This window comes from Macrobrachium rosenbergii, chromosome 48 (assembly GCF_040412425.1).
Source record: "Macrobrachium rosenbergii isolate ZJJX-2024 chromosome 48, ASM4041242v1, whole genome shotgun sequence".
NCBI classification, from domain to species: Eukaryota; Metazoa; Arthropoda; class Malacostraca; order Decapoda; family Palaemonidae; genus Macrobrachium; species Macrobrachium rosenbergii.
The window spans coordinates 37,254,153-37,279,424 of NC_089788.1; the positions used below are offsets into that span (position 1 = coordinate 37,254,153).

General features: G+C 35.3%; 1 protein-coding gene across 1 annotated transcript in view; it reads left to right on the plus strand.

The window, feature by feature from the left end:
• LOC136831345 (kinesin-like protein KIF14) overlaps positions 1-25,272 on the plus strand; it is a 563,293-nt gene that overhangs the window by 423,815 nt on the left and 114,206 nt on the right. The window contains 2 exon segments of the mRNA XM_067091651.1: positions 18,259-18,399; positions 18,757-18,931. Coding sequence (XP_066947752.1) covers positions 18,259-18,399; positions 18,757-18,931 — 316 coding nt within the window.

Genomic DNA, 25,272 nt, shown 5'->3' on the forward strand with positions numbered 1-25,272 from the left:
AATCAGGATATTCAGACCTAATCAAGTCTTTCAACACCACCAGATCTAGAAAGGAGGAGAATTTCACTTGGAGTCTAGATGAGGTACTTCAGTGGTTATCGAGTGACTGCTTCAAACTCATGCGCTCTTCCTCTCTCAGGGATTTAACTAAGAAGACTATTTTCCTTGTAGTGCTGGCCACTGCGAAGAGAGTAAGTGAAATTCAAGCGATTGACAGAAGGATCGGCTTTTCGAATGGAGACACAGTCTGTTCCTTCCTATTGAGCTTTTTGGCGAAGAACGAGAACCCTTCACACCCTTGACCTCGTTCCTTCACAATTAAGAGCCTCTCTGATATTTTAGGCATGGAAGAGGAAGAAAGAGTGTTTTGCCCGGTGAGAGCCCTGCACTGAACCGAGAAAATTAGAGGGCAATTTTCTAATTTATGGTGCTCAGTCAAAAATCCCTCTAGACCCTTATCTAAGAATGCTATTTCCTTCTTTTTGAGGTGCCTTATTATCGAATCTCACTCCCAAGTGAAAGAAAATTATTTGAAAATCATGAAAGTTAAAGCTCATGAGGTTAGGGCAGTTGCTACATCAATACCTCCCAAGCACAGTCTTTCCTTATCCTCCATTCTTCAAGCAACGTATTGGAGAAGCAAGTCAGTATTTGCAGTGCACTATCTGTGGGATGTGGAAACGTTTACAAAAACTGCAGTACCCTAGGACTGATGTCCGTGGCTGGCCTAGTGGCAGGTGAGTAAGTGTAGGAAGTACCCTCTCCTATGTGTTTAGCTCTTCGCCTTGTTCGTGGCATCGAGTTCTGGGGAAGCCTGGTGGGTACAACAGTGGAGTGCCCACCGTTTTTTTTTTTCAGTGTTGGGTAGTGGTCATGTTAATTTTTATGGTGTAGGTGATTCTGTTACTAGTTTTTTGTTGTTTTTTGGCACTGTGCCCTGGGCAGGGGCAATGATCTGAGCTTTGTTGACCTTTGGTAGTCTCCTTTGCCACAAAGTTCCTGCTGTATGTTCTGTCGGTCTTCAGAGCACTCCTTCACTGCAGAATATCCCACTTCTTTAGGTGACTCTGACTATACCATCATGTCTCTACAGGTCAAGATGAGCACCAACCAGAGGCAGTCATTATCTGCACAGCTCTCTCACCAGATAAGGAAACAACAAACATTGTCAATGTTAGCCTTGTTTAGACCATTAACTTTCATATGTAAATTATTATTTCTCTGTCCATGATTCTCCACCTTCTTTCAATGTGGAATCAGCTAAGTAATTACTGGGTAAGTTACTTATATAAAAATGATATTTTCATGATAAAATAAAGTTTTATATATACTTACCTACTGTTAGTAATTACGGATGGAGCCCACCCTCCTCCCCGTGTGTGGACTTTTTTGCATAAAGAAATTGGTCTTTTGGCTTAGTTGTTCCTCTCTCTTACCCTGAAAGTGGGTGGGGTCTTGTCACCTGCACAAAAACAAAAGAATCACTACAACGAATTTCAAAATTTAAGCTGCCATTCGAGTGGAAACTCTTAGCTAAGTAATTACTGGGTAAGTATATATAAAACTTTATTTTATCATAAAAATATAATTTTTTATTGTCTCTGACACTCTGGGTTCATCAAAGCCTTTTTCAAAGCAATGTGGCTACACACACACACACACACACACACACACACACACACACACACACACACACACACACATTAATTTTGTTCAAGATGTCAGAGGCATGGGCTTCTTCCTTTGCTCTTATGACCGGTTAGGAGACCCAGGTGTGGCAAACTACCAGTCAGTTCAGAAGCTTACTCAGAAGCCTCCCACCAAGGAAGTAAGTCCTCCTATTGTAAAGACCGATGTATATTGTGTGGAAACAAATGACAGATTTAAAAAGTAATTTGTATTTTTCCTTACTGTACAAACCTGAGGTCTTTACAAGTTAAATGTCCACCTCAAGCCACCCCTCATTCTGCTCCCTGGGCCAAAAGGCAAAGTGAATGCGTATCAACTGTGTGGGCAGGAATCCCACCCGTAGTCAGTAGCCAACTACACACTTAACCACCTTGTTTAAAGTTAAATGGCCAATCTCCAGCTGTGCTGAAGCATGTTCCTATGGTAAAGACCTCAGGTTTATATACTTAGGAAAAATACAAATTACAGGTTGACCATCACTAATCCGGCAATCAGTAGTCCGGAACAATAAGTAATCCGGCACAAATTTCGGCTAGAGTAATTTCCAATGTTTCCGCATTAATTTTCAAATTTCCCGGGTCGCTGAGCTAACTCGCTCGCCAGCCGCTTCAATTTGGTGGCGCAGTGCTGCATCAACAAACTGGTAGCCTAGCCTACATTATACTGAACTCTATTCACATATTAACAGTATTATACAAACATCAACATAACAAATGTGCATCTTTTTCATGGATCTTTTAAAAAGTTATGCTTTACTACATTGTTTCCAATTGTATTATAAATTGCGATCAATGTTTTGTTTTGGGAATCGGTATCGCTGTGTTTATTTCGCCGCATTTAACTAAGTTCAAAGCGCTTTTCTTGCTTCTAGTTAGCGTAAATGAATATGGATACTTTATTTATTTGGGACACGGATATTTTTCGTTATACGAAGTGTTTTAAGTCGAAATATAACTTAAATACGTTTCGCTGTGAAATTAATTTAGCTATTTTTTCGTTAATATATGGCGTTCACGGGAATCACGGCTGGCGTTTTGGGGCATGTTTGTTTTGTGTAAAAAAATCAAGATTCCATTAGCTATTTTCTCTTGATTTCATCATAGTCACGAGCTTTACGTATTTATCTTTTATCTGCATGAAAACAGTAGTAATTTGTATTCTTTCATGCCCAGTAGTTTTGATTAAAATACATTCTCTCCAGTTTTATTTACGGTCAAGTTTCATCCATGTTGCTGATGCACGATAATTTATGGTCATTAGCAGCTTGAACATTGTTTTCTCAGCTTCAGCTACAACTTACAGCTTTTAAGTTACTGTAGCAGTATATTTCCCTGCCGATCTTTTCTCCAAAGCGAATAAGGGTATAGTGTAAAAAATATATCAGTCCTATTGTACAGTACTTAAACGTCATTTGTAACATAACTACGGTAATTTTGTATTACCGTACGATAGTTGAAATACAAGCAAAACAGTTGTTATCCGATACGATTATTAGCAAAACAACAGTTTCCCTTTCGGTTGTTTATGGCTGTACGCATTTTTGCAAGAGTATAACGTTACTAATATTACTTTTATCATTCTCTATTACTTTTTTAACCAGCAGATGGAATAAAGAGATGGAGGAAAAGAAGTTTTTTATTTTAAGTTGGGCTCTCTCGCTGCCTGCGCCTGTGCGAATTCTAAAAATATTTTCGTACCGATATTAATTGCTAACCCCATCGTAATCGTAAACTCGAAATATCGTAAGTCGAATTATCGTAACTCGAGCACTACCTGTATTTGATAATTGTCTTTTCTTTATTATCCAACTTGTACTGATTTATGGGATGTTTTAATTCTAAGATGATGTGCTTAGCTACTGGGTTTCGTGTATTCTAGCCTAATAAATGGCTAATCCGGCAAAATGGCTAATCTGGCACCCTCCAGGTCCCAGTGATGCCGGATTAGTGATGTTCAACCTGTACCTTTAAAGTTTGTCATATTAATGTAAAAACAGCAAAATATCAATAAAATGTATTTTTTTTCCTCAGAGAATGTTTGCTAAATGAAGTGCAAATTCTAGTAAGAAAGCTCGTGGGAAAGAAAATGCTGCTTGGGAAGCTGAAATAACTAAGCACAGTGCTACTTGACACGCTATTGGCTGACATTTGCAAAGAAGCCAATCCAGGAGCTCTGTTCATTTTCCTTGGCACTGATTGGCTGTACCCCTTCCAAGACTTTGTCTCTTGGAGATCAGTTCGGGAGCCCGCACCTCTTCCAGTTCACCAAGTAGATTTCTGTTCGAGCGTGCTACTGCGTATCTGTGTACAGTGCTTTGCCTATCTTTGTGTCTCGTTTTTAATCTTTGTGTATCTTTTTTAATCGTGCCATAAGATGCCTCCTGAACGCCGTTCGCCTTCTCAGGCTTCTGGCAAAACACCTAAGCATCAGAAGAATGTCAGGATGCTCCAGGAGAATGTAAAGCTTCTGGAAATGCTGAAGGATGGGAAAACTTATGCTGCAGTAGCCTGCCATTATGGTGTGAATGAGAGTAGTGTCTGGTGTATCAAGAGGAAAGGGGCGGGTTTAAGGAAGCCAATGGATGTAAGCTTCTGTGTTAGTGCCAAAACAGTTTCCACTATGCGTGATAAGAACATCATGAAGATGGAGTTGGCCTTGCCGTTGTGGATCACGGGCTGCCGTAAGAAGAACATAATCCGCGAGAAGGCACGAAAACTCCATCAGCATTTTTCGACTGTTATGGAAGGCGGCGAAGTACGGGAAGCAGACTTCCTAGGCTTCAACGACCCCACCGGAGAAGAAGAGGAAGAAGCAGGACCATCGTCAGCTCCTGAAGGTTTTGGGCCAGTAAGGGGTGGTTCCACCGTTTCCAGAAACAGTTCCACCTAAAGTCTGTTTCTCTGTGTACGGAAATGGCATCAGCAGACACAGAAGCAGCTGCGAAATATCCCAGAACCTTCAAGAAAATCATTAGGGACAAGGGCTACCATCCATAACAGGTGTTCAAGATGGACAAGACTGGCTTGTTCTGGAAAAAAATGCCTTCACGGACATACCTCATGAAAGACGAAGTCAGAGCCCCCTGGTTTAAGGCCCAGAAGGATAGAGTTACCCTCAATGTGTGTGGCAATGCTGCTGGCTTCATGCAGAAACCAGGCCTCATTTACAAGGCTGCAAACCTCATGGCCCTCAAGAGTAAAAACAAGAACTTGTTACCTTTGTTTTGGATGCACAACCCCAAGGTCTGGGTCACCAAAGTCCTCACGTCTAACTGATTCATTCAAAGTTTCATCCCTCAAGTTAAGGATTACCTCAACAACTTTTGCATGGAATTCAAGGTGTTGTTCACTGTGGATAATGCTGGTGGTAACCCTCTGGATCTTTATTACAAGGGAGTCCAGCTTGAGCTCTGCCCTGCCAATACCACCTCTTTCCTTCAGCCCATGGACCAGGGCGTGATCCGTGCCTTCAAGGCACTCTACACCTGGAACTCCCTCAAGCACCTTGTGAAGGCAATGGACAATGACAGGAAATTTACGCTGAAGGAGTATTCGTGTAAATTCACGATTGCCATGTCTGACCATCATTGGCCGATCGTTGAAGGATATGAAGGAGACCCTTAATGTGTGCTGGAAGTAGTTGTGGCTGAAGTGTGCTCATGATTATAAGGGCTTCTCTCCTGAAGAAATTCAACATTAGGCCATTGATGAGGCAGTCCAAAACTTCTCATTATTTTGTATATTTTTCAATGCATATGTTCTGTACTTGAGACCCCCTCGATGTGGGATCACTTTGACTTGGTGAGGGGCTCTTGAACCTCAGGAATTTGTTCCTGGGTTTGAGTCCAAGAGTCTTATATATTATTATCTATTTCTTTGGACTAATTTTGTGGAATTTTCCACTTTTTGTAAAATTTATTGGACATGATAAATAGGAAAAGATATCATAGCTGGGATTGGGTTTATATCAGAAGCTAAATAGTGGGAACTGTGGTAGGACCATCAACTGCCTGGTAATGTTTGGACCTGAGAGTTATCAGATTGATAGTTCAGAGGCAGAACTATTCTTTAGGGCTGGACCACAGATTTTAGGGGTGTCTAGTTCTAGGGATAGGACTCTTGGCATTCTATCCAGTTTGCCCATAACACGATTAGGGTGGGGATGATTGTATTCTTGTAATACTCCCAGTCCTAGCAAATAGGTTTGGCTTACACTTTGGCCACTCTAATCATGTTGTGCCATCCCTGTGGGGTAGGTAGGGACGTGGACATTTGGGAGTCAGCTGTCACTTGTGCCATTGGTGGAAGAATAAACTCCTTGAAAAGCTGATGATATCTTTTTAAGGTTTTCAGGTTAATGTTTTTTCTCCCTCTCAAGTCTTTATGATAGGTGAAAATAAAGATTCGAGTACCCCTGGACCCTTTGATGGTAGTAACTCGGCACAGTTGACGATCGCTGGAACCTCCTCTGACAGTTGTTTAGGAAAATGTAAAAGAAATCTTAGTGTAATTACCTGTAACCTTATGCTCCAGTACAAAACAAATCCAAAAGAAGTAAATATCGTCTTTACCTAACCTTGACTCACTTCAACTCCCTCTTTGGGAGTGGGAGCTGGTCAAAGTTTCTAACCATGGAAACAGAACAACAAATTTCAGCCCTAAAGTTGGAAAACTAATTAAAAAGACACTCAACAACAGAAATGGCGTTCAGACAAATAAAAATAAAAACTTGGCTTATAGAAGCCACAACAAAAAACCAATCTGAAGACTATTTATCCATAAAAAGTATCGACAGTGTGAATGTAAAAGTAAAGAAGATGACACTGTGAACAGCATTCAGGGTACTATTGTACTTCCTGAAAATAATGACGATCTGGTTGATAAGAATATGCTATTGGACTCTCATAAAATGAGATATCCCAGAGTGCAAGATTATGAGGTACAGTATATATAATACCACGGAAGCAGAGTAATGAAGTACAGTATTAAGAATTACAAAAATAAAATTTGAGGGTCAAGATCTACCCCAAAAAATAAAAATTTTGGGCCAAAATAGAGAACTGAGACCTTATTTTCCAAAGCCACTACAATGTCAAAATTGTAGTAAATATGGACACAAAGAAAAACTGTCAAAATGGACCTATATGGACTCATTGTGGATTTGACGAACATGCCACACACTAGCAATGTAGTGAGCCAAAATGTGTAAACTGTGGACAAGATCATCATGCAAGGTCCAAAGAATGTATGTATTATATATGCAGTACAGAATTGAAAATGTTGCAAGAAAGAACAGGGAATTAAGGAGAGCGCACGCTTACATAGAAATAATGCCCCGATTTTTATAAAATTTTTATGTTATACATATATATAAGGTGATGTTCCAGAAAAAAATTTGAGTGATCAGATGATTATTTTGGATTTTATTAAGAAAAAAAAAAAAAAAAAATAAAGAAATTTAAAATGATTCACCTGCTTCATTTTTAGAGCTATTGCAATGCGGCTTCATACACAGAAAGTATATCGTAGTATGAAAAAAATAATGGGAAGAGTTTTTCTACTTTAACTTTTTTTTTTTTGGATAGGGGCGAGGAAGGATTTTCCCCCCCCAAATTTGTATAATTTGATTATCACGGGTTCCTCGTCAACCTAAGAAAAAACCTAGCCTCAAACAAATATTCTTCTTTCTTTCCTCTTTCCAATGGTATATTTAACTTTAAAATTGGCCTAAAAATAAAAATGTAGTTCGCATTTGAAAAGCAAAAAAGTGAAAACTGAGAAAACAACCGTAGGCATTCATGGAAAAAACTTATTTTAGAGCATTATTTTGGTTGATTTCTGGTTCCAGGTCACACACACACACCCCCCCCTATAAAAAGGGGTATTATTTGCTCGAGGCATGGGTATCATCAAGTACCACCTGACTCATTGTTGCCTGGTTTGAAACTAAGAAACTAAAAGTTTAGTAGCTACCAGGCTGATACTCTTGACTCATTTTGTTTATTTTTTTTTTTTTTTTTCACTTGTTTGGTGTCTTTGGTCTTTGGAGTTTGATTTTCAAGCCTTTTGTCTCTCGAATGAAGAACTTCCTCTATACTTTCACTTGTGCCAAACAGATGTGTTAGTAAGTTGAATTTCTCACAGCCGAAGTTGTGTTCAATTTCCTCAATATTTATCTCACGCAATTGATGGTGCTGAGATTTTCCATTGCTAATTCGCTTTGCTGGGGCACTAACCGTAAACCTACACGATTGGCACTTCATTAAAATATCAGTATCCCATCTATTGGCAGAGACTTCGACCTGAACTTTACCCCTGCAGTTTCCCACCTTGCATCTAATAGCCGTCACTATTCTATCTAACTGAGATCTAGATATAATGAACTTGTCATCATATACTCCCTTTTCATCATCCTTTATTCATTTCATCAACTGTGAGTGTGCTTTTGAAGGTGAAAGTATATAGATTGTATTTAGAGTTACTGGATGTAAAAAAAAAAAAAAAAAAAAACTGCAAAAAACACCGCAAATAGCGAAGAAATTGCTCAGAGTAAAAAGTTGCCCGCCACCCACTTTCAACGGTTGGGGGCAACTGTCTCTTAGACTAAGCATTCACCAAGGAACAAGCCATTGTTGTTGCCAGACGTAAGAGATAAGGTGATATAAAAATCAAAATAATTAATAAATTAGGCAAATAAAGGAAAAAATGACAATAGTCATTAGGAGCCAAATGTCAGCCCTACCTCACCGTGGGGGGGCGGATGCCCAAAACCCCATCAATTTTAATATTTCGAAAAAGTGCTTTGGTCACGTGATAACGAAGGTGTTGTTCATGTCTTGCGGCCATTTAACCATTTTTTTTTTTATTTCAAAAATATTCATCAAAAATCGAAGAGTGCGCTCCCCTTAAAAGTGAGAGGAATTCAAGATCCATCTGAGAATCATACATATTCTTCAATAACAAGAACCAATAATGAAACAAAAATGCATACAAATAGAAGTAACAGAGCACAGAAAAGTAAATCTCAAGAAGAAATTAATGTTCAGGGGAAAAAAACTAAAATGATAAAGAATAAAGAAACATACAAATGATATGGATAACATTTTATCAGATTCATTTGAAATACTAATGCAAATAGGAACACAGGAGGATGCTACTACAGAAGTAACAGAGGAGGGTCGTGATGGACTGGAAATTAAAGATAAAAAGAGACCTCTGAAAAGAACATCACCCAAAATGAAGAAACCAACAATTTTTGGAGAAACATCAGTTAAACCAAAGTCAAAAGATATGAAGAACAAAAACAAAAACAAGCTAAGAATATACCTTTTATCTCCTAAAATAATACGATAACAATGACTATGTCAAGGGAGAAGAGATTACTCCACCAACAATAATTGGTACAACAAGAACAAATAAAGAAATATAATAACGCATGTGGATGTAATGATTGTTTCATTGCATTGTGTAATAATAACAAAATCATAACAAAAGATGGTTTAACAAACATTATCAGAAATTTTATGCAATATAGAAAAAAGAAACCACTGATTTAAGCACCCATGAAAAAGGTTGCATGTGCATTGAGCGCTTAATATATTGTAAAGATAGACAAGTGAATGTCATGAGTAAATTATTAGAAAAAATCCAAGTTGATAATACAAAAAAAAAAGAAAGCAAAACTTGACCGATATAACTTAATATTTTCAATAGCTATATTATACAATGGAACGTAAATGGTCTACGGACCAGATTACACCTAGGAGAAGTACAACAGTTATTAACCCTTAAGGGACGGCATAATTTATCAATGTGCAGCACCCCAGACCGGGGAAACTTTGAGGTCAGCAAAATAAAAAAAAAAATCCCATCAATGGAAAGAGAATGACACGTACATTCACACTGTATAAATAAAAAAATTCTAAAAAATTTTCCCTACCTTCCACAAGAAGTTGAAAATGACTATTTACAACCCCTTGTGGGGCCTCATTTACAAGACAATCGTAAATTTTACCAACTTATATATGTTTTTTCTAATAAATAAGTTTTTTGGATTTTGTAAAATTATTATTACTGCTCACAATATCAAAACAGATAAGAAATAAAAGCAGTAACAAATGTTTTGCATATTTGTTGTAAAATATTCACGTAAGTTTACGAGAAGGAAGATTCAGTAACTTTTTTTTTACTTTTCATGCTTTTTCTAATATTTCTTTGCAATTTTCTTTGTAAAATTACATTTACAACCGACATACTGTCGTAAAAGACAAAAACAAAAAACAACAGCAACCCCTTCGTATATTTACAAGCAAATTTACACAAAGACTCGTGAGAGAGAGAGATGCAGTACCTTCGCCCTTGAAGTCACAAGCATTACTGATACTGGCCTAACTCCCATGTCTATAAAAGTTGCCATTAGTGAATTTATAGCATATAGAAGTACTGGCACCTTTGTTTCGAATCATTATTACCATAACAGTGGTGCGTAATTCTGCTTCACACTGAAGCTCAATCTGTCCACCTCCCCAAACCTGTTTTACTTCACACTGAAGCTCAATCCGTCCACTAAGGGTTAAAAGAATATGAACCAGTAACATTATGTTTACAACATGTCAACAAAACAGTGTCGGCAATAGGTAAATACACCTTAGCATCAACATAACAAGAGGAAGAAGGAAATTATATCAGGTATTAAAATCCGAATAAAAAAAATATAATTATGTAATTTATAATTTATACAACCAACCTAATAAAAATTATGACATTGATAAACTTAAAGACTTACTTAACACTGCCAAGGAACCTACACTAATACTAGGTGATTTTAATGCTCACAACCCAATATGGGACTGTAATTGTACACTCAAATAGAGGAATTCATGGATTCAAATGACATGTGCTGTATAAATGATGGCCAAATCAGCACATACTTTTCCAAAACTCATGGAACATTTTCCTCCGCAGACTTAACTCTATGTACAACAAGTATAGTTGACAGATTAGGTTGGAATACAGTTGATGACTTGCACACTAGTAATCATTTCCCAATATTAATTTCATTATTACAAAATAATCTGCCAAGCATGTCCCTCAATATAACATTTATAAAGCAGATTGGGAACGATATGAATTCCACACTATGAATATCCCACCATTTGAGTATATACAAAGTCATAATGAAACAAATAGGTTTCGTATTTTCATTAAAAATGCTGCTGATAAAGCAATATCAAAATCAAAACTTCGTCCAACAAAACACAGAGTTCCATGGTAGTCTGATAAGCTAACAGAATTAATAAAAATAAAACACTCAATAGGAAGTCGACTAGATAATTTAAATAAAAAATTCAACAAAATGAATAAAACATTACCAATATTAGAAGGAACTCTACGAAAACTGACTATATTATATTATTACTAGAAATTGATACAACAAAATATCTGCAAAACTTAAAAAAGAAGTAATTCAAGGAAGAATCATTTCATGGAGGAAATATGTGTCAGATCTAATAATACTCCCATACAAAAAGATGTGGGAAAAATTCAGGAAAATAAATGGTACCCATGTTCAGGGGAGCGTTTGACGAAAAAATCGAAGACTCCAAATTTTTCCTGATATTTCACATAGGACTCTTATACCTCTTGACTATATTCTCAGAAAATTTTATTAAAAAATTCGTAATAGTTTTGGAGTTATAAGCCTAAACCGTAACCCTACTATCACTGAGAAAATTACATTTTTCGTATAATGTAATGATAACTTCAGTATATCGGTAGTAATTTCAATTTAGCTATCAAAGAAGAATATCTAAATGCGGTATATGGCAACTATATCCTACGCAAGTGCGTAGAGGCTCTGTTGGGTGAATGAGTGTACCCACTTGGGCAATCAGTGGCAGCTCAGCTCTCAACGAAGCAAGATGTCGCGCTGCCCAACCTCGCCCGTGTTTTGACACACTTTTCATTCAGCGCACTTATATTACTTTGCGAGTCAATTTTTTGTATTTCTCTTGGCTTTGCAGTACTTCTTTGTTCAGAAGAAACCATGCCGAGACCAAGAAAATTTAAACAACATCTACGTTCCATAAGAAAAAGGAAGAAGCAGCGTCATGAAGGGGAGGCATCAAGAGAGAGGAAAGAGGGGGACCAGGAGCCTAAATATATAAAATATAATTCAATATAAATAAAATAATAATCACAGATAACACCAATGTGATATAACATATCAGATTTGTCATAAAAACCTCAAAGTGTGAGACAACAAGCAAATAAATGGACAGACAAGAAAAAATTGTTGTCATAAAACTTTGGAGGCCGATATCTCAAAACTAAAGTTATTGACCTTCAAATGGAAACTCAGACGTAACAAATTCACCTATCTCAATGAAACAAAAAAACAAATGAAAGCTAAATAAATTGTCTACAAAACTATTGAGAGTTTTTTTTTTATTTTGTCCCAAAAATATTTTTGGGATTTATTTTTCCACGAAATTGATCCAAGATTTTTCAAAAATCGAAAAATATTTGTAAAAAATTTTTTTTTTTTAAATGCTTTATTACTTTATTCTAATCTATAATACCTGTCTACCACATAAATTTCAGCTCTTAGGTTGCAATAGTTATGGCTAATTTTTTTTTTTTTTTTTTTTTTTTTTAAGAATTTGGGGGGGAAGGAAAATATGAATACTGACCTTTTCTCTATGCATAAACTAACCTATGCCCAAAATTTCAAACTGATTCATGTAAAAAAACTAGAGTTATTAATAAAAAATTATTTTTTCAAACGCTCCCCTTAAACTACCTAGACGTGCCATATTAAAAGATGGGAAAAGAATACTTGATCCGAAAGAAATAAGTAATGTAATAGGAGAAAAGTTGGCGAATGTAAGTAGTGACAATAATTTAGATGAATACTTCCGCATAAAGAAAAATAATATAGAATTAATAACAATAAATTTTGAAACAATAGAAGATATATATCATATTATAACAGAAAATTTAATATGGAGGAGTTGGAATTTGCTCTCTTGAACAGCAATAAATCTGTCCCTGGAGGTTACAATATTTGTTTTGAAATGATCTGCCACTTAGCACCATTGGCAAAGTCATACTTATTACAATTTTATAATCATTTATGGCTTCGAAATTTATTTCCTGATGAATGGAGTAAAGCTATTAATTATTCTTATCCCCAAACCTAGAAAGGATCCCAGTAATGTAAACAATTACAGACTAGTTTCTTTAACAAGTTGTTTGTGCAAATTACTAGAGAAAATAGTAAATGCTCGACTAACATGGCACATTCGAGAAAATAAAATTTTGACTCCCATTCAGCTTGGGTCGCAATGTAACAGATCTACTTTGAATTCTCTATCTAACTTAGAATACCGTATATGCAGAGGATTTGAACAAAAACAGATTACTTTAGCCTTCTTTTTTGACATTGAAAAGGCATATGATACTACATGGAGATATGCAATGTTAAAAACGTTACATAAAAACAGTATTCGTGGACATTTACCTAGGTTTGTCCAAAACTTTCTGACAAATCGCACTTTTCAGGTGAAAATTGATGATATTGTCAAGCACATTTGCACTTGAAAGTGGTGTTCCACAAGAAAGCGTCCTTAGTGGCACACTGTTTACTTTAGCAATAAATGATATCACTAATAATCTACCTATTGGAATTAAAAGTAACTTGTATATGGATGAATTTGCAATATGTTATTCAGCATCTCGCATAAAACATGCAGAGCAAATCGTTAATAAAACTATACTAAAAATAGATGAATGGACCTCATCTGTAGGCTTTAAATTATCCATACTTAAGACTCAAGCAGTCGTGTCGTATAGAAATAAAAAGTGGAAGAAAGGTGAAGAAATAGATCTAAAATTCAGAAATCATTCCATACCAATTGGCCTAACAGCAAAATTTTTAGGATTATTTGATACTCACCTGAATTGGAAAGCTCACATAACATGCATGAAATCAGAATGTAAAAAAGCATTAAATCTAATTAAAAAACTATCAAACACTACTTGGAGAGCCAAAAGACATACCCTTACTGTACTATATACAGCAACAGTGCTGTCTATCATTGACTATGGAAGCGAAATGTATGGCTGAGCATCAGATGCAGTGCTGAAAACATTAGACCCACTTCATAATGAAGGCTTTAGAATATGTTCAGGAACCTTTAGACCATCACCAACCTCATCTTTACAAGTTGAATCTGGTGAACTACCACTATCTCCCCATAGAGAGTTTGTAACAATGAAGAGTACCCTGAGAATTCAGACTAGTGATCCTCCAACCAAAAAATTATTTGAACTAAGAGATGTATTTATAAACAATCACTCACCACCTTTCCCAATTAGAGCTAGAAGACCATTTAAGTTGTTGAATATAAATGTGCAATTGCCTTCAATAGTAAAATTACCTCCTCCTTGGACTATGAATAAAATAAGAATTTGCACACACTTAAATATTTATCAAAAAGTTACTCATATACCACAGAATACCATAGACAACATACAATAGAGCATATAAGTGGAAAAGGTCCACATTACGCAATATACACAGACAGATCGAAATCAGAGTACAGAGTGGGTCATGCTGGAGTATCCCAAGGCAAAATTTATCAGTTCTCTCTACCTGATAATGCCTCGGTATTTACAGCCTAGTTATACACAATAGCATCAGCCATAAAAAATGAAAGAAACCTCGTAATAATTTTGTAATTTTTAGCAACTCTATAAGTGTCATCGAAGCCATTCAGAGTTACAAACCAAAATATAACATTGTACAATAAATAAAGGTATTAATCCATAAGTTATATAATAATGGGAAAATATAGATATATGTTGGATCCTTGCCCATGTAGGGGTCGAAGGAAATGAAGAGGCTGGTAAAGCATCTAAAGAAGCAGTCCATATGAAATGATCTAATGTAAATATTCCAGTTAACCCTTAAACGCCTGTTGGACGTAGCAAACGTCGACTAAAATTGTCTGTTGAATGCCGAGTGGACGTAGCAAATGTCGACTACAAAAAATTTCAACCTTCGGTCAACTTTGACTCAACCGAAATGGTCGAAAAATGCAATTGTAAGCTAAAACTCTTACATTCTAGTAATATTCAATTATGTACCTTCATTTTGCAACAAATTGGAAGTCTCTAGCACAATATTTCGATTTATGGTGAATTTTTTGAAAAAACTTTTTCTTACGCCATTTGTGTAACTTTCGGCCGTAAAAATTTCAGAAATTCTTTTTCGTCATTTTGTTGTAATTTTGCACTGTTCTATATTAGCCGTTACATAAAGTTTTATATATGAAAATGTGTGCAATTTCATGTACAATACAACAGAAAATAATTCATGGTTGTAGCTTTTATCAGTTTTGAAATATTTTCATATAAATCACGATAACTGCCAAAATTTCAACCTTCGGTCAACTTTGACTCGACCAAAATGGTAAAAAAACGCAATTGTAAGCTAAAACTCTTACATTCTAGTAATATTCAATCATTTACCTTCATTTTGCAACCAATTGGAAGTCTCTAGCACAATATTTTGATTTATGGTGAATTTTTGAAAAAAACTTTTTCCTTACGTCCGCCCCAGAAATTCTTTTCATCACGTTGTCGTAATGTTTGCACTGTTTTATATTAGTCGTTACATAAAGTTTTATATATGGAAATGTGCGCAATTTCATGTAGAATACAACAGAAAATAACTCATGGTTGTAGCTTTTATAAGTTTTGAAATATTTTCATATAAATCACGATAACTGCCAAAATTTCAAGCTTCGGTCAACTTTAACTCGACCGAAATGGACAAAAAAACGCAATTATAAGCTAAAACTCTTACATTCTAGTAATATTCAATCATGTACCTTCATTTTGCAACAAACTGGAAGTCTCTAGCACAATATTTCGATTTATGGTGAATTTCTGAAAAAAAAATTTTTTCCTTACGTCTGCGAGCGGTAACTCGGCCGAACATCTCAGAAATTCTTTCGTCATGTTGTCGTAATGTTTGCATCGTTTTACATTAGTCATTACACAAACTTTTATATATAAAAATGTGTGCAATTTCATGTAGAATACAACAGAAATTAGCTCATGGTTGTAGCTTTTATCAGTTTTGAAATATTTTCACATAAATCATGATAACTGCCAAAATTTCAACCTTCAGTCAACTTTAACTCGACCAAAATGGTCAAAAACACAATTGTAAGCTAAAACTAGTAATATTCAATCGTTTACCTTCATTTTGCAATAAATTGGAAGTCTCTAGCACAATATTTCGATTTATGGTGAATTTTTTAAAAAAACATTTTCCTTACGTCTGCGCGGTAACTCGGCCGAGCATCTCAGAAATTCTTTCGTCTCATTGTCGTAATATTTGCACCGTTTTATATTAGTCGTTAGATAAAGGTTTATATATGAAAATGTGTGCAATTTCATTTACAATACAACAAAAAATAACTCATGATTGTAGCTTTTATCAGTTTTGAAATATTTTCATATAAATCACGATAAATAGAAAAAATTCGACTTTCGGTCAACTTTAATTCAACCGAAATGGTCGAAAACTGCAATTGTAAGCTAAAACACTTGCAGTCTAGTAATATTCAATCAATTAGCTTCATTTTTCAACAAACGGGAAGTCTCTGGCACAATATTTCGATTTATGGTGAATTTTTGAAAAAAAAATTTTTACGTCCCGGCGTTTAATTCATGCATCATTTTGTGATAATATTTTCTCTGTGTTGCTTTGATCGTTTTAAAATTTGTTATATACCAAAATCATTGCAATTTAGTGTACAATACAACTAAAAAAATTAAGTCATTAGCTTTAACTGTTTTGCTTACAGCGCGATTTGTATACAATTATAAACGAGTTTTTTTTCGCTGTCATATATTCCAATATTTATATATGATAATGATATTTTTTTTCATTTCTGATGGTTGCATACTAAACTTCAGGCAATGACAAAAAAATGAGCCAAAAATGAACTCTTAATCTTAAAAACTAAGCGCTGTGATTTTTGAAAAAACTTTTTTTCGCTTTTGGCACTAACTCACGAATAAACGCCGGCATACGGGAGACGTTTTTGTAAATAGGGCTTCGGCGTTAAATGGTTAACGATTATATAACACATATAAAAGTAGGCATTATAAATAAATGGGATGAAGAACCTGAAAATAATGAGTTGAAGCAAATAAAACCTGGAGTTAAAAAATGGAGTTCATCATACTAAAGAGAGACATACATGCGTAAGTAATTCTAGCACGTCTCTGAATAGGTCATACTTGTCTGACACGTGGACACTTAATGAGTAGCCCACATGAACCACCTCCTGAATGCTCAGAATTCAAAGTGGTAATAACAGTTAAACATGTGTTCTGCAGATACTCAAAATATAACCAACATCGGTTATCAACTTTTGGAAGCGGAGTGATTGGTGAAGTTTTATCAGTCTTCAACATTTCCAATTGACTCAATTTTAATATTCATGAGGAAATGTAAATTAATTGATAGAGTATTAGAATTAAATTATGAAAATACAAAATCCTGCAGGGCAACTAATATATAAAAAATCAGAACTTAAAAAAATCTTAAATTATTCAGAATTTCATCATTACTCAGTTTTATTTATTTTTTAATTGTACAGATGAAACTTGAGTAAATGTATTTAATGTGTGCTAGTGTGGAGGCATATGCCTTTTTGCATTTTTAAAATTTCATTATTCATTCATCATTTAGTCCCAGTGCTTAGCCTATGGCTTAGACCTGGTACTCCATTTCATTTTAATCCTTCAGGCCATCCCTATGAGAGCTGTTAATCAGCTCAGTGGTTTGGTTAAACTATTTTAATAATAATAATAATGTTTAGTTAAAGTTAAAGTCCTCCTGGGCCTCTGTAGGCTTATAGGGCAGGCACTTATCTCCTATTTCTTAGGCCAACAGCCAGCAGGGGACAGGTCCCAATGCCTATGTATTTGAGAATATATGAATGTCACCCCTATCTATGTTAAAAGAAAACGGTAAGGCTTGAATACTACTGTAAGAAAGAAAATGTACGTGCCTAAATACTGTATGGTGATAACTTGATTAGTTTTTGCCATGGTAAGAGTGCAGTAACAGTTGTAGGAGTGTTTATGCATAGCTGTAAGGCATACTGTATATTTTTAAGGATAATGTTGTAAGATGACTTTGAAATATTATGTGAAGTGTTTTAGGATGATAATTTAAGGTATATTTAGTGTTTGAACAATTGGGCAGGTATAGGCATTTTTAGAGGAGTTCTCAAGTATTCGCAAATTTTAGCTATTCGCGGGCAGTTTTGGTCCCTAACCCCCACGAATATCAGGGGCCGGCTGTATACTTGTTTTACTTTTGATTTTAATTTGAATAAAAGTTTCATATTTTTAAATTACCAGTTATCTTTCAATACTGTAGTATGCATTATGATATGAGAGATGTTTATATAACTTCTTTACTTTCCTCAAATGTCTTTTGATAGTTAAACTTGGAGAATTAACTTTACCTTTCCAATTTCAGGAATTTATGGTACAAGAAATGTTTACTGAAAGTGGAGTTGAGATGATTGTGTTATTGAAGGATTTGCGACACCAAACCACAGCTAAATTACCTGTCAGTACGTTTATTCAAAAAGTTAACATTCTGAGGGATATTGTTCAGGTAATGATTACGGTGTTCTATGCCACTCTCCAATGTTAGAATTTCTGCCTGAGTTAAAAATTTTCAGTCACTCTGGTGTTTCAGATATGTAAGACCTTGAAAAAGCCTCTATAAATTCAATAATTTATTCTAAAAAATTGAGTTTGTCTTTGAAATCTTTTTAGATTTCATAATGATTTAATTCCCAAAGCCCATGTTTTTAAAATCTTTTTAGATTTCATAATGATTTAATTCCCAAAGCCCAGATTACATTGAGGTACACAGTTCAGCAATACAGTATATTCAAAATATATTTTAATTAGCTGTATTTTGCATTAATTGTAAATAAGAGTACTTTCTCATTTATGCATACTTCAGGGTGAGGAGAGCGAGGATATGCTTGAATCCACCTTGGTTTGGGAACGCACTGAGGATCTGAATTGTGTGCCAGGGTTTCTTAACAAGTTACAAGATTGTGTCAGCTCATCTCTTAATTGCTCATTAAGTGGACCTACTCCACTTGGATCTCGCTGTAGCTCTAAGAGAAGGCGAAGTTAGTATATCAGTATGTGTTATAATACTCTGCATCTTGTAAATTCAGTAATGCCTCAGAACTTTTTTGAATATGATATACCTCTCTATTATGATAGCTGTATTTCCCTCATCATGTGGGAGGACAATAGTGTGAAAAGTAAAAATTAATAGAATCATTTATTGACCCATCCCTTTCGGATGGTTTAAGGGTCCATAGTTTTCCTTTCGGTGTTTTCTCTGTTGTCGGCCTGCTAGGACGCATTGGAGAGTGTTGACGTGATTTTGTTAATGATTAGATCGTTATCTGAATTTGGTTTGGTTTTTCTTTTCTTTTTTTTTTGTCATTATATAGGGTGTCATCCAAAGAGGAGAAAGACATGTCGTTTCTAGTCTGTAAGGTAAGAGGGTGCAATACCCAGCTTTGCTTTTCAGTTTACAATGGTCACAATCAATGTGTTAAATGTTGGAACAAGGATTGCTTTCTTAAAGATCGCTGTGATTTGTGTATTGGTTGGTCAGATGAAATGATGAATACCAGTATTTATTTGAAGTATAAGCAGCCCAATTTAGCCGTCCGTTTTCCGGTTCTCCCTTGTGGCAGAGGAATTACCAACACCCTCCCTCCTTGTTAGCTTAGCCACCCCCTGCGATACTCCTTCTGTTGGAAGTACAGGGAAGCAGGGTATGTCTGGGAGTGGAAGCTGTCTGTGCCGGTTAACATCTTCCTCTGGCCAATCTGGCACATGTCACTAGGTTGTGCATTTGTGATTGTAAGTTTATATTCAATGGTGAATTCTACCAACAAATATTTGGTATGGCAATGGGCAGCCCTTAACCCCACTCCTCTCAAACTTGTACAGTATATGGAATTCTTTGAAAAATGATATTTACCTAATATCATATATACTACTTTAAAGTGGTATAGGTATGTTGATGATATTTTAGCTGTTTTGCCTGCTTGTATTGATGTAAATGATTTACTCTCTAATTTGAATAACCAGGTACCATCCATTAAGTTTACTTTAGAATTAGAAAAAGACAATTGCCTCCATTTGTTAGATGTTTTAATACATAGAAAACCATTTCAATGCAAAATCAGTGTTTATAGGAAACCAACTAACAACTTAACTTAGATCCATTTTTATTCAGGCCACCACCTTAATATAAAAATATCCATTTTTCTAATATGTTTTTACGAGCATTGTGCATTGTCAGTCCCCAGTATTTGAATCAAGAAATTGAATATATAAGAAAAGTAGGGACAGACGTATGTTATCCTTCACATATACTAGATTTGCTATAATAAAGCCCACATATAGTCAGGTGTTACAAACCTTATTGTGAGGCTGTAACACAAGTTCTATATCCTGCTGAAATCTGAGCAGTAATGTTTTAATACCTCAAGTACACTGGTCAGGGCGGAACAAACACAAGAGGAAAAAGTTAACTATTTATTATTACAACACCAATCAAATATTAAGGGACAAGAAGAACTGCTTGCACTGTACAAACAAACAGGACGGTGAACATATCAGAAAAACATACCAAGGAATAACCCGTCCTCAAGAACATCTAAAACTAAGAAACTAACCCTAACATAGAATAAGCAGAACCAGTCAAAATAACTAATAGCGTAATATGCCGGCCAACAAATAAACACTACCTATTATGCTAAACAGAAAGAAAGAAGTGATAGAAGTAAAACACGGAAAACCTTAAGATTCCTACCTAGTCTTACAAAGCTATAATGAATATGTACAATTACACTAAAGACAACAACAGGCCTCCGATATACTTCATAATATGATTATAAATAAATTAATAAAGGTTTAATAACTGGCTTGAAGAGCCACAAAAATGCACGAAAGGAGGCAAAACCAGAAAAATACACCAGGCTAGTTACAGTAAATCACACCCAAATATATAAATACTTACGAGTTCTATAATCGAAATGATCACGTACAAAAAAGGAGAATGTTCAGAGATTACACTCTTACTCGGCTGCCACTCCAACCCCCTGCTAAGTGGACGAATGATACTCTGGAGTCCAGATCAAGATTATCGTCATCAAGGTGGGCCCACACGAATAGCAACTAAAGGAGGTCTTACCTGGCGAAAGCCTCCCTACTTGACTCCTAACTCATCCGCAGGGCTCCCATACAGGCGTGATGGACATCAGATGAAGGGAACAATAAATAGGCGATTCCCTTTCACGGCTCAATATCCCAAGCTAGGAATGAAACAAAGCGTAAAGGTTGCAGGTGACACAATCGCCTGCAATAACGAGTTTCAACACCAAAAGACAGGCTCCAGTCGTCGCAGGTGACCGAAAGGACCTGCAAATGCAGCCGGCAATACAGCAAAGGCACAACAAGTGGTAGTCACGTCTACAGCCAATCCGTCAGGGGAGGTGCAAGGATGAGAACTGTTCTCTCATAAACACAATTCCTTTGCGACGAAAACTCTCCACACTCGACCACGTCACTCAAAAATATAGGAAACGTAAAAATCGTTAATGAGGTCGTTAAAACACTAAACAAGTGGGGAGGAGGCGGCAAAACCAAATAACGAACTCTTATCCGTTACCAAATGTACGTAAACTTAAATCTTACAATTAAATATACAAAACATGATTTTAGGAAAAATAACATAACTTACGTTAATGAAAACTACCAAGGCAGAAAAAATCTTAAGCATTAAAATATATCGAAAGGTGCAAGCAGCCTTAAACAAGCAGTTTACATGAATAAAGTTACTCTAACCTGATATCAGGTTATTGTCACTAGTGCAGTTTTTGTTATATAATTAGTAATGCAATACAACCTATTAAGTGTGTAATATACTTAAAAAGTACTTAAAAGTAATTGATTTTTCAAGTACTTTTTGGCCAAGTACAGGTACAAGTACATTGAATTTTAAAATCTCAAGTACAAGTACTCAAAATTTTGTACTTAAGGCCAAGTACAATGTAGATACATTTAAGATAATTATAAATATTAGTCCTGAAGAGGTAGAGTTTCTTTATGATACGTCCAAGTTGTAACCTTTTCGTGTCAACCTACTTCCAAGGCTAAAGGAAGAATGTCTTATTCCTTTTACAACTCAGTAAGGTAGCCCTGCTCAACCAGTAGCTGTTTTGGATAGTGGCCCATCATTGTCTACTTAACCCCTAAGTGCTTAAGGCCATCACCTAAGATGTCTCGAACCAGGAGATTAGAAATTCTTAGTACTACCTTTGAAGTCTTCCCTCTAGGGTCTTACCCCTACCCTACAACCTTTTTTGCATGAAAGTTGCTTGTAAAATTTCCCAATTTGCTCAAGAGTTCTGCTTCAGTACAGTTCTGGCTCACATTCTAAGTGGAAAAATTTGACACATATAACTGAAGTTTTGAACTCCCAGTGTACATCCTCAGAAGGCTGCGTGTGTGCAGGTTCTCAGAGTTGTCTGGCAGAGCGTCAAGTAAGTAGGACATTTGGTAGTGATGTTCTCAGGGAAGGAGGATACTTTGTACTGTACTTTTATTTACCCCTATCAACTTCGCTATCCTTCTCGCCACACTCTTCACACAGACAAGTTCAGAGTTTGCAAGGGTAGATTGGACAATTTTTATGTAATGATGAGGCCATCAAGCCATGGGTATTTCTTGTCTCAAGTTTTTTCATATTACAGTAAGCCCCCTGTATTCGCGGGACACACACACACACACACACACACACACACACACACACACACACACACACACACCCATGAATAGCTAAAACCCAAAAATACTTAGAACCCTTCTAAAAACACCTAGAACTTCCTATTTTGATAGTTCAAACACACAAAAAAACTGAAAATGCTTATACAGGTAATATCCTACGTACGATGGTGTTAGGTTCCAAAAAACGCTTCGTTTGTTGGAAAAAACGTATCTCGAATATAGCCTAGATTACACTAGGGTATTTGGTACCATGTATACATATATGGTAGCCTAGCCTACACTATAAAGTATACTCTATACATACACGGTATAGAATTATTAATATCAGCTAATTCTGGAGTTTCATGCAGAGTGACTTATGATAATTCAATACAAAGAGAAATTAAATAACCAACAAGAATTAGCTTAGCCTACACTATGGTATATCATATACATATATGGTAGCGTAGACTACGTTATACTGTACTCTATATTCACATATCATATACAAACATCAACATAACGAATATGCATCTTTTTCATGGATCTTTTAAAATGTTATGCATTAATTCACTGTATCCAGTAATGATGTATATATTCTTGCATTGCTTTTGCATTATAAGTTGCAATCAATGTTTTGGTTTGGAAATTGTTTATGCAGTGTTTATTTCACTTTATTTAACTCAGTTCAGAGTGCTTTTCTTGCTCCTAGTTAACGTAAATGAATCTCTAGATTATTTATATGCAGCAAGGTTATTTTTCGTTATATGAAGTGTTTTTAAGTGGAAATATAACTTAAATATGTCTCGTTGTGAAATTAATATAGCTATTTTTTTCGTTAATAGATGAGTCGATGACGTTGACTGTTTGGGGGCGTTCATTTGTGTAAAAAATCAAGATTCAGTTTGCTATTTTTACTTGATTTCATCATAACACGAGCTATACATATTTTTTGTGTATCGGCATAGAAATAGCAGTAATGTGTTCTTTGATGCCCAGTAGTTTTGATTAAAATACTTTCTCTCCAATTTTAATTACAGTCGAGTTTCATCCATGTTGGTGATGCACGATAATTTATAGTCATTAGCAGCTTGAACATTGTTTTCTCAGCTTCAGCTACAACTTGCAGCTTAAATTTAGCAGTACATTTCCTCGTCGATCTTTCATCCATACCTAATAAGGGTATAATGTAAAAATATATGTCCTATTCTACATAACGTCATTTGTACTATAACCTACCGTAATTGTGTATTACCGCACAATGATTAAACATAAGCAAAATGGCTGTTGTTAGCCGATTCAGTGATAAGCAAAACAAGTTTCTCGGTCGGTTATTTATGGCTGTACGCATTTACGCAAGAGTATAACGTTACTAACAGTACTTTTATCATTCTCTTTTACTTTTTTTAACTAGAAGATGGGATAAAGAGATGGAGAAAAAGAAGTTGGTCTATTGTAATTTGGTCTCTCTTGCTGCCTGATTGTACGCTGCTACCTGCACCTGTGCAAAATTTAAAAATATTTTATAAATATTGTTGTATCGGTATTAATTCTTACCCCATTGCAAAATCGAATTATCGTAACGCAAGCACTACCTGAGAATTTTAATAGTTTTATCACAAAAAGTGCATTTATTCATTAAAATGAGATGAAAATACAGTAATTAGTGAATATTTCTCAGTGAAAAATACCATGAATGGGCGAATTTTCTGTGAATAGTGCATATATATGTTCCATAGAGAAATCTGCGAATAGGCGAGTCCGCGAATCATGAGACCACGAATATGGGGGGTTTACTGTATATCCTAACGAACTTTTGGGGGGTTTTGGTGGGGAGGAAGACTTCCTCTGTGTCTGAGAGAAGATGACCGTTGACTGGTCCTGTCATGGCATCTTGTGACTTCTTCAGGAGTCAGGGGGATCCTTACAAGGACGGAGACGGGTTTGTGTGTATGTATATATATATATATATATATGTGTGTGTGTATATATAATGTATATATATGTATATTGTATGTTATATATCTGTATATATATTATATATATATATATATGTATAAATATATGTATATATATATATTATATATGTAAAAATTTATATATATGTATGTGTGTATATATATATATATATATATATATATATATATATATATATATATATATATATATATATATATATATATATATATATATATATATATATATATACTAAGTATATATATATATATATATACAGTCATACCTCGAAATTACGCGAGGTTAGGTTCTGGAGCCCCTCGTGCAAGGTGAATTTTCGCGTAAGTTTGCCATAGTCTTTAAAAATGCTAATAAATGTTTATTTCCAAAGTTTAAGCACTAAATATGACCCTAGTCATGTCCCAAAGTATTAAGCTAACTTTTAAATGAATTAAAGTTAGTGTAATTTTATGTAAAATTTAGCTTATTACCCTTAAAAAAGGAATACAGTACATGGTTGACATAAAAATTGAGTATTGCACAGTTTCATAATAGTGCATTTACAGTAGGTGCGTACGTATACTAATGTTATCCCTAATTCATGGGATGCTGTTTTCTTTGTCACTTAGAGTAAAAGCCGTTTTCTTTGCGTCACTAGGCAAAACGTCATGTCAGTCAACAAAAGCACAATTCCATAAAAAATCGAAGACATGTACATAAT